General features: G+C 43.1%; 1 protein-coding gene across 1 annotated transcript in view; it reads left to right on the top strand.

The window, feature by feature from the left end:
• The window catches only part of HSPBAP1 (HSPB1 associated protein 1), a 58247-nt gene that overhangs the window by 37462 nt on the left and 6794 nt on the right, over positions 1 to 13991 (top strand). Inside the window, exons 4-5 of the mRNA XM_045032270.1 lie at positions 270 to 406; positions 6086 to 6257. Of these exons, the coding sequence (XP_044888205.1) occupies positions 270 to 406; positions 6086 to 6257 (309 nt within the window). The remainder of the gene's footprint in view (positions 1 to 269; positions 407 to 6085; positions 6258 to 13991) is intronic.

Genomic DNA, 13991 nt, shown 5'->3' with positions numbered 1-13991 from the left:
GGAGAGGTAGATTTCTGAATCGTCTGCATAGAGAATCAAGGCACAGGAGATCACCCAGGGATAAGATTTAGAGGGAGAAGGGGAACAGGCCATGGATTGAGGCTTGTGGGATTCCTATATGGAGAGGAATAGGGGAACAGAAAAAAGATGAAAAGGAAAGTGTGATCAGAGGAGTAATGAGAGAAGAGAAACATAAGCAGACAGGGTCACAGAAGTCAAAGTATGATAAGATGTCATCGCTCACATCAATAACTTTGTCTCTGCAACAGGATATAATGTGGTCTGATTTTGGTTTCCCTGGAAGAAATGGAAAGGAGAGCACGTTGTGGATTGGCTCAGCAGGAGCAAATACTCCTTGTCATTTGGATTCCTATGGCTGCAATTTAGTACTACAGATACAAGGAAGGTAACCAGAAATATTTATGTTTGTGCAGAATTTACAGAGGCAACTTTTACTATAAACCAGCCTTCAGGTATTATAATTGTTAGCTCGTCAACCATTTTCATTTTCTGAAGCCTTCAGTGATCCAGCAGAGCTGAGCGTTTTTCTTTGGGAAGTGATGAAAGGTTTGAGGGTTTGGTGCGTAATTTACATTTTGTTATGTTTGAGGAAGGAGAGTCTTTGTTTACCTTTTTTTTATTATTTTTAAAGAAGTTGTAAATTATACAGTAAATTGTACTCGGCCTATTTTATACATCTAAAATAAATAAATATTTTAAATCATCAATAGTTATGAGTTGAGCAGGATGGGGTTAGGAAAGTTTGTTTGGCTTTTTTGTGTTTTGCAATAAAAAATATGGAAATAAACTAATCTAGGCCAGTGGCTCTCAACCAGGGATGCAGAGGTCTTCCAGGGGGTACATCAACTCATCTAGATGTGTGCTTAGTTTTATAACAGGCTACATAAAAAGCACTAGCAAAGTCAGTACAAACTAAAATTTCATACAAACAATGACTTGTTTATGCTGCTCTATATACTGTACCCTGAAATATAAATACAATATTTCTATTCCAATTGATTTATTTTATAGTTGTATGGTAAAAATGAGAAAGTCAGCAATTTTTCAGTAATCGTGTGTTGACACTTTTTTTGGTATTTTTATGTCTGATTTTGTAGGCAAGTAGTTTTTAAGTGAGATGAAACTTGGGATACGCAAGACAAATCACTCGTGAAAGGGGTACAGTAGTCTGGAAAGGTTGAGAGCCGCTGCTCTAGGCTAAAGCCTCCAATCACCTGTTAGAATTCATTTAAAAGGGAAACATGAGGACAGGAGCAGCCAGCTCTGAGGAAAGTTAAAAGGGACACTTCAAGGCTTGACATTCAAATCTGGGGCCTGTCTTTTTGTTGTTCATTCTTCCTATTTGCAAATTCCATGCAATTCTTCTTCCCCGTTCCCTTAAGTATTTGCTTTAGTTTCCTTAAAAAAAAAATGTCTATTAAACCCAACCCCAGTTAGCAACTGTCCAGTAACAAAGCAGTTTGTATATACTTGTGTCAGGCACTCCAGTGTACTGTGGGGGTGGGGCAGAATAGCTTGCCAATGGGGTTTTAATGTGATTAATTAAATCACTGTGTTTTGGGAAGGATAATCTTGTGACTAAGGCACAAGACTGGGAGTCAGGAGTTCTGGCCCTGCATTGCTGCAAGGCTTTTATCTCAGTGGTCCTGCATCTTTCAAACAGGGTTAGTTATACGTAGCTCACAGGTGTGTTTTCACAGATGTTTGTAAAGAGATTTGAGAGCCTCATGTGGGAGGCTCAATGGGCCCAATTCAACAAATACTGTTGACCACACTGCTTATTACCATGAGCAGTCCCACTGACTTCAGAGGTACTATGTGCTGTGCAAGGCCGGTGCAACCATTTAGGCAACCTAGGCGGTCGCCTAGGGCACTGGCATTTGGAGGGTGCCATTTTCTTCGGCAGCGACCACAGCGGCCGGATCTTCGGCTGCCCTGGTCGCCGTCGGCATTTAGGCGGAGGGAGCTGGGGCAGAGGAGCGCGGGGAGGGCCGCCTGCAGCAAGTAAGGGGGGGGGCGGCACGCAGGGGATCTCCACGCCCCAGCTCACCCCTGCCCCGCCTCCTCCCTGAGCACGCCGTGGCTGCTTCACTTCTCCCGCCTCCCAGGCTTGTGGCGCCTAAGCTGATTGGCACCGCAAGCCTGGGAGGCGGGAGAAGTGAAGCAGCCACGGCGTGCTCGGGGTGCCCGTGCTCGTGGGCGGAGCAGGGGTGGGGTGGGGTGCCTAAGGGTGGGGGTGGGGAGCTGCCGCAAGGGGGGCGCCTCAGGGCGGAGGGGGGGAGCTGCTGTGTGGGGGGGAGGCTCGGGGCGGAGAGGGCACAAGGTGGAAGTTTCGCCTAGGACACGAAACATCCTTGCAGCAGCCCTGGTGCTGTCCTAACCAGGTAGTACATGTTTGGGGGATCATCTGCATCACAGAATTGCCGCCCAGCTGTCCTTATAGCTCAGGGGTAGGCAACCTATGGCACGCGTGCCGAAGGCGGCACACAAGCTGATTTTCAGCGGCACTCACACTGCCCAGGTCCTGCCCACCGGTCCGGGGGGGCTCTTCATTTTAATTTAATTTTAAATGAAGCTTCTTAAACATTTTAAAAACCTTATTTACTTGAAATACAACAATAGTTTAGTTATATATTATAGACTTATAGAAAGAGACCTTCTAAAAATGTTAAAATATATTACTGGCACGCGAAACCTTAAATCAGAGTGAATAAATGAAGACTCGGCACAGCACTTCTGAAAGGTTGCCGACCCCTGTTATAGCTTATACACTTTGGAATTCCAGTCTCCAGCGTGGAATGTTGGACAAAATTCTGGGTCTGCTCTGCCGATTTGTCTGCCTTCCCAAAATTACTTCCTCTCTCTCTGGGAAAGCAAAGTCCCTGGTTCTGTTTGCTTGCTCCTACCTGTGACAGAATATGCATGAAACCTTCAAGCAGACTGGAAACAAAGCCCTTTTCCTCCTCAGAACAAGAAGAACGTAAAGCTTTCAAAGAGGCTGCATGTTAAGACAGTTTGGGGATCCTTTGCCTCTTTAGAGCAGAGACAGTAAAGCCTTTTTAACTGGCTGGCAAAAAAACTCAGTCTTTATTTCCCAAAACAGGCTTACACTGAGGTTAGTGGTGCTGCCTCTCCAGTACAGCCACTGAGCTACCCCTAGCTCTTTGCTGCTAACACGTGCTTCCTCTTATGTGTTTCAGACTGGCTTCTTTAGAGGCTAACAGGCTACACTGCTGTATTTTGGTCCTACTCATACAACACTTGCCTTCCTGCATAGAACCCAGGCCTGGAGCCCTATGGCTTTCTAAGCTAGTCACTCACTTGTCCCTTCCTAGGGTGTTATGGTTGTGCAAAATATTACTGTCATTGAGTTTTGGGAAATAGGTTAACTATTTATAATGAAAATTTCTCTCTGATGCCAGCTGCTTAGCAGTAGCTTTTATTATCTGTACCAAGAAATGTCAGCAACCTGTGGTACTCCCATCTGTGCTGATCTCTCTGGTTCTGGCTACTTTTCTGTTCCCATCTCTTCTGGTTTTGTGCCACTTGGCTTTCTTCATGTCTCATTTTCAGATCTGTGACTTAGAACTGACAACCAGATTCTCTAGGCAAGTAAGAAAGAGCTGAGAAGCATGAAAATAGGAGAGGAACAAGAAGTGGGGAAGCAGCCAGAATCTGGAAGTAAGAGGGGAGCAGCACAGATTGTTTTAACCTTGCTTCAAAGTGCTGCCTTCTGTTTTACCAGTCCATGGTGTCAGTAAATGTGCGGGTCACTGCTGTATTGATTAGATGGCTACTCTTAAAACATTTCATAAATTCACCATTTGGGCTATTACTTTAATTACTCCTACTGCTAGTTATTTCCATCACGTAATGTATTCTCCTTATAAATTGTTATTTATATGCCTGTTTACTTTGCCTCATGTATTAGCCATTCAGCTTTATGGAAAAATACATGCAGAAATTACCTGGTAAGAAGATTTATTTATATTATACATAAAACTGATGCTCCAAGGTCTGGCAAACTCAACACTTTTTTTCAGTGCAGCATGTGCAGTTTAAATAGATTGTAAACTCTTTGGGATATGGTCCATCTCTCCTGTTTGTTCAGCACAGCATGGTGCATGCTGATGGAGTACCTGCACCACTGGTCACAGATAGGAATTGAGCGTGGACCTTGCACTCTAAAGCATAGTCCTCTACTACTAGAGTTAAGATCCCATTAAGTGGGAGCAGTAGTAGGCTCTTATCACTATTTGGATTAGCTACTAGAGACGTCATGACCCTTACCCAGTGTGATACACTGACAATACTGAGGTAGTAGGGGGGTTTTATGCCGATGGGAGAGCTCTCTCCTATTGGCTGTATTGCTATAGCTGTGCCACTGCTGCGCTGTACGTATAGATATACCATAATCCAAAGTGGCACCAGACCCTGTCATAATAAGAGATGCAAAACCTGCAGGCGTATCTCCACTGCTACAATGATCAACACCCTTCCACAACACACCTTTCAAGATCCATGGATCCTACAAATGCCTCATCCAATGCACTAAATGCCCCAAAACAACTATTATGAGTGAAACTCTCTACACTCTCAAATGAACTCAGACAGGAAAATGACAAAAAACAAAAATACTTTATCACCTGTGGGTGAACACTTTTCACAAGAAGATCACTATGCATCTGACCTATCAATCTTCATCGTCAAAGAAAACCTACACAACACTTTCAAAAGATGAGTCTGGGATCTTAAATTCATAACTCTATTAGACAGTACAAATCATGGACTGAACAGAGACACTGGATTTATGGTTTATTACAACAATCTGTAACCCACTTTTTTTGTCATATGACTGCAAAGGTGTTAACGGGCCACTCCACTTTGAATGGTCTCTTTAGAATATTTACTAACTACTTATGCTAAACAATCTGTTCTATCTTGCATTTAGCTGTGACACAGTACCTTTGCCATACCTGTAGCTTAAAAGCTTGTCTCTCTCTGACCAAAAGACGTTGATCCAATAAAAAATATTGCCTCTCGCACCTTGTCTTGCTCCTATCTAACTTGTCTTTATACCATACCCATAACTATGGTAGATGACCACCAAGTTATTATGGATTAGTAAATTAAATAACAAACTTTGTGATTAACAAATGAATATAAGAAACGTAGATGACAACATGTAGTAGAATATCAAAATTGTACTCCTATTACTATCAATATCATATATGTACAGTACCCTGTACTTATAGCAAGCAGGGATATTGCGGACAGTCAATTAGTGAATCAAAATATATTTACCTAGTGAAAATGTGTTCTTCATCCATGAGATCATGGTTCATAGGGAAAATGTCAGGTGTTGTGAACATTTTGAGGCCTAACTCTCTAAGACTCTACACTTACACTTTACTCCCACCGATGTAAGCCGCCCACTACACTGACTTATTAATTCCACCTCCTCAAGAGGTGTAGCACTTAGGTTGATGTAGTTAAGTTGGTGCGGTGTCGGTGTAGACACTGCATTGCTTACTTGAGACTGTTCGAGCTGACAGCCAGAGCCCTGCCGCCCAGGGCTCCAGTTGTCAGTACCCAACTCAGACAGTTAAATTGGTGCAAGCACTCCTGGTTAGGACGCGCACCGCCGACAGAAGGAGTTAGTGTGACCATGCAAAACATTTAATTACTACAGTGGCTGTGTGTCGATGTAACTTAAGTCGACTTAATTTTGTAGTGTAGAGTTGCCCTGAGTATTTGTAGGTTATTCAAGTGCTCTGTAGAAGGAAGGAGAAACTAAATGGAAGAGCTACAGACTACTTTTTTTATTCCCCTTGCAAAACTCATTGTTGAGAAGCTGTAAATCTTCCTTTTAAGTTAAATATGTGTAGAACTTTTTAAAACTATTTTTAGTAGATCAGCCTGTAAGAACTGCATGCGTTCTTACTGTGTAGGAGACGCAAACAGCAGGTAGATTTATGTTTTATTGAAAATTTTGTGATTGCCTTCAGTCATCCATCAGAACAGGCATTTACTGAATCAACTTTTATCTTCTCTCTCCTTTCAGGAAAAGATGGCACCTTTTCCCACCTAGCAACACCACTTTCCTTTATCCCACTAGGATCCCTTATGAGGAATCCAGCATATTCAGCAAAGTCAACGTTGTCAACCCTGATCTGAGACACTATCCTCAGTTCAGGAAAGCCCAGGCCCATGTGGTTACACTCAATCCAGGACAGGTACCACCCACACTTAGACTTGACGTTATTTTGGAACTTTCTGTAAATAGTTTATGCTGCTAAACATGAGCTAGGAAAAGAAAACAGCTCAGCTTTCCCCTTCCCCAGTACACATGGGATTTAATACAATTATCTGGCTACAGTAACTTGCTTTGTTCACTATTATTGTTTCTCCGGACTTTTAAAAGAGAACTGCAAACATTTGGAGGACTAGCTCAAAAGGCTGCCTAGTTTTATAGAAGTCCTTGCAAGTACTTGCATATCCTCTTCTTTAAAAGGTTGTTTTTGAAACTTTCTAGAGCAGTGCTCTAGCCTGGCTGCTCTGAAACCTGGATGTGGTGTGAAGTGTACTTGATTAATGAGTAGGCAGAGCTAACAAAGAAACGTGTTTATGTTATGATGGTGAGGAATAACCTTCACCATGGAAACATTTGCCCAACTTGTTGCTTTAACAGTGGAGTATTTATAATGACAATGCTTGCACTTATAGTGCACTTCATTGAAAGACTGTGTAGCATTTTACAAGGGCGTCTCTAGTAACCCTATTTTAGTGATGAGGGAACCGATGGACTGATAAATCACTCTTTGAAAATCAAGCTATAAATGAGTTGCTCAACATCACAAATAGGGTTGCCAACTTTCTAGTCGCACAAAACTGAACAGCTTAGCCCCACCCCTTCCCCAAGGCCACACCCCTGTCCCACCCCTTCCCATAGGCCCTGTCTCCCGCTCACTACATTCCCCCTCCCTCAGTGGCTCACTCACTTTCACTGGGCTGGGGCAGGGAGTTGGGGTGCAGGAGGGGGTGAGGGCTCTAACTGGGGGTGCAGGCTCCGGGGTGGGGCCAGAAATGAGGATTTCAGGGTGCGGGAGGGGGCTCTGGGCTGGGGAAGGGGTTGGGGTTGGGGTGCTGGGGGGGATGAGGGCTCCATCTGGGGGTGCGGACTCTGAGGTGGGGCCAGAGATGAGGGGTTTGGGGTGTAGGAGGGGGCTCCGGGTTGGGGGGGGCTCAGGGCTGGGGCACAGGTTTTCCTCAGGCTTCCTGCCTGTCCTGACTCTGCGCTGCACCCCGGAAGTGGCCAGCAGGTCTGGCTCCTAGGCAGAGGTGCAGCAGGTGGCTCTGCGCACTGCTTTCACCCACAGGTGCCACCCCCACAGCTCCCATTGTCCACGGAGCCAGTGTTCGGGGCGGGGGCAGTGCGTGGAGCCAGCGCACGGAGCCCCATGGCCCCCCTGCCTAGGAGCCAGACCAGCTGGCCACTTCAAGGGCGCAGCGCAGAGCTAGGAGAGGTAGGGACTAGCCTGTCTTAGCTCCGCAGCACCGCCGACCAGACTTTTATTGGTCCGGTCAGTGGTGCTGACCGGAGCCACCAGTGTCCCTTTTCGAGAATCCACCACGAACCTTGGTAAATTGTTCCAATGGTTAATTACTCTCACCGTTAAAAACTGTGTGTGCCTTATTTCCAGTCTGAATTTGTCTAGCTTCAACTTCCAGCCATTTACTGCATTAGTTACCCATTTTCTTACATTTAGCAATGCACATTCTTGTAAAGTGCTCCTGAAAATAGAAAGCTTAGGCCTTTTTGAAGTAATTTTATTGTGTGCAAAGCATATTAATAGTTTACACTATGTTAACTGTTAATAGTGCCCAAACCGAAATGAATGGTTTTGCCATTTGCCCTCCTTACAGCAATAGTAGGGTGGGATGGGGAAGTGGAGGAGGGAGGCTTGGTACTAAATTATTATTTTTTGCTTAATATCAGTAAAACTGTGTTTATTTAGCATAGCATTATCTACAGTGCCAAGCACCGCTATTGCCATTTATAACCTCTGTCTGAACGATTCAGTTTGATAATGACTCTATAATATGATATTAATTAGGCTTAAACTAATTACAAATTAATCTTTGTTAAGAATAAAGGTCTTGGGTCAGCTCAGTAGTATGCAGTGCCATGAAGAGATATATGCGCGCGCGCGCGCACACACACACACACACACACACACACACAGAGAGAGAGAGAGAGAGAGAGAGAGAGACAGACACTTGGGGTACTGAGGAAGTGCCTCCATCCATTCCACAGCAGACTCTTAGACCAGTCTCATCCGATACTTCTCAGCCACAAGGATGGTGGTTACTGGCTTGGGACCTTTATTGTTTGAGTGAGAAGGAAGGAATAACCTAAAAGGATGCCATTATTAATGATGGAGAAGATCCCTAAATAATAAAGACTTTGATATCCACTCAGTCTCTCTCTTTCAGATGGGAATTAATACAATTACTTTAGGATTTGCAATCAGATTTATTTTGTGGTAATTTATAGTAATCTCCACTCCTTCTTAGAGAGTGAACAAAATGTTTGGGATTAGACACTGTAACAGTACAGGCTTGAAAAATAAAGACAAAGGTATTCTTGGGTATTCAGGAAAGCAACTGCATGTAGGCTGAGTGCAGCGATGAATATCAAATAAACTTAATGTTTCTAATGCCACCTTCTGGCCAATGTGTTTAATTTCATCAGTTTGCTATAAGCAATTTTCTGTGCTCATTTGCAGAGTTTAATGCAGTATCCCTCATTATTACATTGGGAAATTATATATTGGTACAATGTGCTTTGATTATAACATTTTGTGCCCCTTATCACTGGAAGAATGGATTCTATTCCCAATTTAACTAGCTGTATAAAGACTGCATTAGTTTTTTAAAAAGACTTCAGTTTAAACATGACTTGTGGCTGTGGGCTAAATTTCTAATAAAGCCTCAATGCAACCTTCAATTTTGCATCCACAATATATTTTGGATGCACATGGTAACACTGAGACATCCCACTGTTTGGAGGGCCAACCAGGTAGCTGGAGGTCTCAAAGCTAGTGTTTGCATCTGCAAGTGACTGAATTCACAAAATTGCAAGCTCAGACAACTGCATGCAAATTTGCAAAATTTCAGGGGCAAATTGAGAGGCTGTTTTTAAAAATGTGGCCTTAGCCATTCCTTGATAGTTCCACAGGGGAGAATCACAAGTGAGTGAGTGACTGCTGATGCATTCATTCACCAAACCTGTGTGTTTTCACCCAAAATGCTGCTGTTCTGGTTTCTTTGTTCAGACGATTTAATGTGTCCAAAAAAATAAAAATCTTTTAAAAAAAAAAAGAAAAGCCAGAGCCACATCCTATTCTCCCTTCATCCTCTCCCTTTTCCCTGGACTCCTTCCAGAGTAATAAGAGGTTTAATTTAATGCCTGTAAAATGCTCTAAGATGGTATATAATTGCTAAGTATTATTGATCATTGTTTCCCTTCGCCCCACCTCCCGTTACAGCCTCCTCCTAACTTCTCAGGCTGTGGTGCTCCTGTCATTACATCCCCCATGTCATGTGATCAATAGTAAAGAATCACAGAAAGAGGCACTGTCTTCCAACACTGAAGAAGGAGCTTTATCAAAATAAGGAAAACAGAATAAGGACTCACTAGCACTCCGTCTTTCTCTCGCTCCCTCTGCTTTATTGTGGGGCTTCTGCCTAGAACAGTTCCCAACTCCCCTACTGCCTGGCTTCCTGCTAAAATTGTAAACAACCAGTATACATGTCCTCACACCAGCCTCTCTTTCCACAATCAGTAATTGTGCTAAGTTCTTTGCAGGTCTTTGTTCTGTTTGTACAACACCTAGCATAATGTGGTCCTGGTCCATCACTCAGGGTCCAGGGTCCTACTGCAATACAAATAACAAAATACCCCAGACACCACTGTGACTTCAGGTGGGGCCAGGTCGTGAACTCTTTACTCTGTTCTTATCCAGCCCTTGTGCAGGCAGAACTCCCCCTGATTTCAATGAGGGTTTTACCTGAGTAACCAGCTTTTTAAACCGATTTAGCATGTCAGGAATTGGCCCCAAATAATAAGAAGCAAGAGCAGATAAATTCTTGATAAACAAAGTTCCTATCTCTACATAAATACCCTTGAAAATAAAGAGCAAGTCAGGAACACAGGAAACATAATATATTCAAGCTCTTGTTAAAAGTCAGTTAAATGTTCAAGCTCAGAGGGTATATTAAAATATTTAAAGGGATTTTGCTGTAACAGAGTTTGAATGATTTTAACTAAAGAAGAATCCAAAAGTGTCGGAGGTGAGGGCGTTTGATTAACATGGATAAAACAACTCTTTTGGGGGAGCGGTGTACGTGGCTGCAGATCAGCCTCTCACAGTGCACTATGGAGTGGGCTCGTGCTAACACAGTGGAGCATCTGCTTGGTTCAGTTAAACATCAGAACAAGCCTATCTGGTACAGAAAAGTTGGACGAGGTGGAGCAACTAGTAGTGAATTTATGCCATTATCGATGATGAGCTGCCAGAATAGGTTGCCTCAAAAAAAATTTCACCTCGATCAGCAAAATATGTGAAAAATCCATGGCTGAATCACCCATCACCTTCCCCATGAAAAAAAATCCATCAGTTCCACTCCTCCCTGTACCCATCAATAAGGAAATCTACTAACTACATACTCTTCCCTCCCATTCCATCAATCCTTCCATCCCCTGGTCCTAGTACCTCTTGATCCACCATGCTGTCCGCTCCCCAGTATTTCACTGGGGCTGCTCAAGGTGACTCCCCTACCTAGTAGCTGCTGCCTACTGCTGCAGCTGTGATAGCAGCCCAGTTCTCCTGCAGTGTGTGAGAAGTGGAGACAAGCCAAGCTGTTGTGAATGGGAGTACGGGAGAACCTTGTGGTGCACCGCCCTACCAAAGTACATTTACATGGCAATAAAAACCCAGGACAACGAGTCTCAGAGCCTAGGTCAAATTGACTTGGCCTTGTGGGGCTAAAAATCACACTGTAGATATGAGACCCACGCCCCTCTCAAGGTTTTCAGAGCCCAGGCTCCAGTCCAAGCGTCTACACTGCCATTTTTAGCTCTGCAGCCTAAGCTCTGCAATCCCAAGTCAGCTGTCCTGGGCCAGCCATGGTTGTGCCATGGGTCTTCTTATTACAGTGCAGACGTACTCTTTAAGAGGCTCTGTTGAAGGATGCAAGAACAGGATAGCTCTGTCAGCATCTGCCACAGTTGCAGCAATAGTGGGTGCACTCAGAGAGGGAAGACCATTGTAATAAGCTGAGCTGGCCTTGGAATTTTTAAATTCCGTTGCAGACATTTTTTTGCCACCTTCACTACCCAAGTTCTTCTGTGCATCACTTTCTGATTACCAAATATCTCTTTGTGACAAGCAGTGATTACTTGCATATACATACTTCACTCCTCGGGAAGCTCAGCGTTTTCTTTAAAAAGTGAGACTATCAGCACCTTACATTTGCATTGGAAGTTTCAGTAGAAGTTCCAACCCATTATGTGGCTCTGGATATACAAATCCTCTGCATCATTCCATTTACTCTGTAGAAGTTATCTCTGTATCTGTGCTCTAATGTTTTGCCCTTTCATTTCATCTTTTTCAGGAGATTTGTACAAATGCCTTAGTTTGCCTTTATCTGCGATGAGCCATATCTGCCACCCACTAGCCAAAATATTACAATTATCCGAGTTGCTTCTATCTGATTGTTTATTTAGTTTTGTATCTTTCTTTTCCAGCCCCTGCAACAAAAGTGGCATGAGTGAAAGGCATGCCCACAGCGAATTCTTTCTCAGCTTGAAATTATTCTGTCTGTGCTTTGCTTTTTGACTTAACCCTTCACCAACATCCATAGATCTGTACGCTAAACATTTACCCCTATTCCTTCAGTTTCACTGTGGTTTACCAGCATGTTTCCCATTGATTTTCAGATGTTAAATATGTATGCTCCGCTTTGAAGGAGCACAAAGATATGCGACTCTGTTTTGTTTCATTGGGAGATCTGATGAAGTTTTTGCTTTCCTTTCTGTAAAACTAGGCATATGAAAATCCCTCTCTCTCCATTTCTCTCTCCGATCTGAAATATTCCCCATGTTCAGCCGGTTTTGTTCCCTTAGGGGCTGTCCGTAATTTATTTAACGCATTAGGGCAGATGGTGCCCAACCTTATTACACAGGAGGGCAATCTAAACCTAAGCACAACCTTGCGTGGGCCAAACAGATTCAGCGTATTTTAATAAGATTTAAAGTCACCTGTATTGATTTCTATTTTAAATCCTTCTTGTTTCGTCTGTGTTTAGATAGAAACAACCTATGTACAGTACTGTCTATTTCCATCTTTTTAGTTTACACAAGTGTGTAAACTTGATGACAAAACTCTAATGAATCAGCTGTTAGTATATTGTGCTGAAGCAGGCCACGGGCCTTATGAAATGCTCTGGTGGGCCGTGTATGGCCTGTGGGCTGTAGGTTGGGCACCCCTGCACTAAGGGGTGGATGGGTCCTTAATTTTGTGTGTTTTGTTTCAGTGTTAAAGTGTTACAAGGGATGGCTGGGTCTTGAAAATCACCAAAAAATGTGTTACATAATTTATGGACAGCCCCATACAGGTTATTTTTTGCACACAGCTGTCTGTGATCACTTTTTTGCTGTGTCTTGCAACTTCCCTAAAGATTTGCCTATTCACCTTTAATAATTTCACATTTCTCGCTAGCATAAATTCTGATTTTAATGATCATATGCTTACTAAACCCAGCTGTTCTCGCTGCTTCTTATTTATGTTTCCTAGTTTTCCTCTTGCAGTCAAAGCTTTGTAGCTGCCCCATAAATTCTATAAGGAAACAGTGCTGGCTCCAGATATATACATCCTTTACAATTATTACATTTGATGTCATGGCACATGAAATCCCCTCTTCTGCTCCTGCAACCAGAGACCAGCCACACCGAAAGGCCAGGCTGCCTTCACAACCTTCCATTCCTTACATCCAATTCATTTCTCCAAACAGCACCTTGTATTTTAGCATTTCTGCACTTACCAATGTATGTTATCTTGCTTTTGCTTCATTGCCATCACCCTTTCCCTGGTACTCAGGAGACCTGGGTTCTAGTCCTAGCTCTGCCACTGATTTGTTACATGGTGTTGAACAAGTCGCTTCTCCCTGTGCTTCTTTTTCCTCATCTGTAAAATGGGAATAATCTGTAAGTATGGCCAACGTTCTTTGGCTGTATACATGTAGCCATATTAAAACACACCATTATTTGCTTGCTGTCAGCCTACCAAGCGATCCAGACAACTCTGTATTTGTGGCCTCTCCCCTTTATTATTTACCACTCCCCCAATTTTTGTGTCATCTTCAACTTTATCATTGGTGATGGGGAAAAAAACATAAAAATATTAATAAAAACATTAAATAGCATAGGCCAAGAACTGATTCCTGTGGGACCCTACTAGAAACACACCCGCTCAATGACAATTCTCCATTTACAATTACATTTAAGACCTCTCAGTTAGCCAGCTTTAAATCCATTTCATGTGTGCCATGTTAATTTTATATTGGTCTAGTTATTTTAATCTAATCCCAAGTGTGACCCCCAAGTCAAATGTCGTACAGAAGTCTAAGAATATTATATCCTTTCCTCTTCTCTCTATTCCCCCTTCCTGTCACCAGCTAATATAGCAGAACTTTTAAAGTGAAATCCTGGTCAATAGGAGTTTTACTGTTGACATCATGGGGCCAGGATTTCACCCTGGACCTTAGGGCCTGTTTCTCATTTATTCTGATGCTCATTCACACCGCTCTAGAAGTATAAAGGAAGCATAAATTACACTCCTGAGTGATGGTGTGAGGTGGCCTTAGTGTAAATGAGTATCGGGTGCTTAGAGTTTTGCTATTGACTT

The sequence above is a fragment of the Mauremys mutica genome, chromosome 10 (genome assembly GCF_020497125.1).
Source record: "Mauremys mutica isolate MM-2020 ecotype Southern chromosome 10, ASM2049712v1, whole genome shotgun sequence".
NCBI classification, from domain to species: domain Eukaryota; kingdom Metazoa; phylum Chordata; order Testudines; family Geoemydidae; genus Mauremys; species Mauremys mutica.
Note: the sequence above shows the minus strand (reverse complement) of the source record. Positions and strands in the feature narration are given on the sequence as shown.